Source organism: Salmo trutta, chromosome 24 (assembly GCF_901001165.1).
Source record: "Salmo trutta chromosome 24, fSalTru1.1, whole genome shotgun sequence".
Lineage (NCBI taxonomy): Eukaryota > Metazoa > Chordata > Actinopteri > Salmoniformes > Salmonidae > Salmo > Salmo trutta.
In genome coordinates, this window is record NC_042980.1 from 17,831,457 (window position 1) to 17,834,101 (window position 2,645).

At 44.1% G+C, this 2,645-nt stretch overlaps 1 protein-coding gene across 1 annotated transcript; it reads left to right on the forward strand.

Annotated features, from left to right (window-relative positions):
• The first annotated feature begins 308 nt into the window (after window positions 1-308).
• arl4cb (ADP-ribosylation factor-like 4Cb) lies at window positions 309-2,346 on the forward strand. The gene has a single exon (XM_029711308.1). The coding sequence runs from the start codon at window positions 978-980 to the stop codon at window positions 1,554-1,556; it is 579 nt and encodes a 192-aa protein (XP_029567168.1). The 5' UTR covers window positions 309-977; the 3' UTR covers window positions 1,557-2,346.
• The last annotated feature ends 299 nt before the right edge of the window (window positions 2,347-2,645 follow it).

A 2,645-nucleotide genomic window follows, 5' to 3' on the forward strand; every position in this document is an offset into this window, starting at 1 on the left:
CATTTTCGTTATCATTATCTGATCTGGAATATTCTCACTCCTTTAATCCACAGGCCTATTGGTGAATCGAATCAAATTAGAAATACGCAAAGGGCAAAGGGGTAGGCTATTTATTACGCCTATACATTTCTAGCTATATGGATTTCGATATGCATGTCGATAAGCACGACCGTAGCAACGTACATGTGGCCATAGCAACGTGCATGTGGCCACCATAATAATAAATGTGCACTTTGTTTGGCATGGCTCGAATGGGTGGAGCGTATGTTATGGTAGGCAGGCTACTGCGCTGTTTTGCTTTCTGCTCCCTCATCCTCTCATCAGTGTGTATGCTGCGGCCGCAGTGGTAGGAGTCGGACCGCATGTGCCGTCACGTAGCCCACCATAGAGCTCATAACATCAACCCAAATTCATAGCTGCAATAATTGTCATTTTGTTTATGGACGCAGTGTAGCCATTTCTCGGGATAATTTGGACTCATCCACGACTCGCAGGTGGATTTTTTTTCTTCTTCATTCCCGGAACGGAGGCTCGTTTTTTGGACAGCCAACGTGCCTATAGAGGAGACGTGGGGACGGGAGACAAGTGCGCAGTGCTCACGGGGAAAACAGTAGAGCGAGACAGCAAGCAGTGTGTTTGTTGTAACCCACCATGATCGTCCTTTAGGTGTCTGGTGAGTGTGGGGAGTTCGACAGTTGCAAAATTAAATGAATCTTGGAGTGTGGAGAAGAATTCTAATGAACCCCGCGCTGCGTCCTACAGACGAGAACACTGTTCCCCAATGCTTCTGAGGGGGAAACGAGGATGAACCATCCAAAGCGCACGTCGGGCCTGTAAACACATTGACTTTACGTTTTTTTGATAGGCTATCATTGTTGTGGATTCAACGACGAGCGTATTGAACATTGGAACGCTGTTTTAGGTCATCACATAGGTTCTGTAGAGAAGCTAGACGTTCCTTTCACCTGCTATTGAAAATGGGCAACAGTTTCTCCAACATATCTGCTTTCCAATCCCTTCACATTGTGATGCTGGGGTTGGATTCGGCTGGCAAAACGACTGTTCTTTATCGTCTGAAATTCAACGAATTCGTAAACACCGTGCCAACGATTGGATTCAACACGGAGAAAATCAAACTCAGTAATGGTACTGCAAAGGGGATCAGCTGTCACTTCTGGGACGTCGGAGGCCAGGAGAAGCTCCGACCCCTATGGAAATCCTACAGTCGGTGCACGGACGGCATCATCTATGTGGTGGACTCGGTAGACGTCGATCGGTTGGAGGAGGCTAAAACGGAACTGCATAAAGTTACCAAATTCGCGGAGAACCAGGGGACACCGCTGCTGGTGATAGCCAACAAGCAGGACCTGCCCAAATCTCTTCCAGTCGCGGACATCGAAAAACAGCTGGCTCTCCACGAGCTCACCCCATCCACCACATACCACGTCCAACCTTGCTGCGCCATAATTGGCGAGGGACTCCACGAGGGTATGGACAAATTATATGAGATGATAGTAAAGCGGAGAAAGTCTTTAAAGCAAAAGAAGAAACGATAACGACCGCCCATGGGTGGTAGCCTATGGACCATTGATTAACCTAAACCTACGCAACATTACTGTATCTAAATGCTGTTTGGGTATGCCAATGTTGCCCTAAAATGACATTTACTTTGCGGTGATTGTTGTATTTCCTTTCATTGGGTTGTAAAAGTTGCTGACGCTGTGAATCCTATAGCTGAATGATGCTTTTGTACGCAAGAGGGTGATCCTATTGGTGCAAGATATTTACTAAGGTTAACCAAAACAAACTTGATATTACTTTTATCATAGGAACAAAAGCATTGATAAATGAATGCGGGCTGGCCCGTCATTTGCTGCTTTACCATGGACTATAAATCTGTAGCTCGACATGTTATTTTGAAGAAGCATCCCATACAGTATGGGCCTATACTGTGATGGACTATGGACATTCTGACGGAATGCTTTTTTTTGGACAGCAAGTTTTACTTTGCACGTTAAGTGGATGTGGGTCACAATGAAATGGGCCCTGTTCATTCAGAGAGAAGAAAAAAACTGAAACCAAGATATCTGTATTATGAAAGTCACACCTCAGTCCCTGTATGGGTTTATAAATGCAGAAGTCAACAAGGCTTTGGAGCGTTGAAGTTTACTATGCGTGGTGGACTGAGGATAACATTGTCTGCAACGTGGTCCACTACTTTGCACTTTTAATTTCCTAACAAAATAGTAGAGTACTACACTGTATAGCAAAAACAAACAGGCTGTGTATGTACCAAAAAGCCAAAATTGAATTATTTTTTGAATATTAAAATATATACAAAATGCATTGTGACTGATTACTTTTATTTCCATGATGTGATATAGGAATGTAAATGTAATCTACAGTAAGAGGATAATGTCAACAGCTGGCCAAGATGAAGGTGATCAACAGGAGATGTATTTTAAACCTGGTGAACTATTGACCTGAACACATGGACTGGTTTGTCTCTACATCTCCCCTGAGAGACCCTCACATTTCAAAGGTGTGTATTAGGGAGGGGAGAGGAAGACAGGAGGGGTGGTCAGTCTATCAATGAACTAATGGGAATCTATTCAATGTTGTCACTTGATCTCCCAAAATGTCTC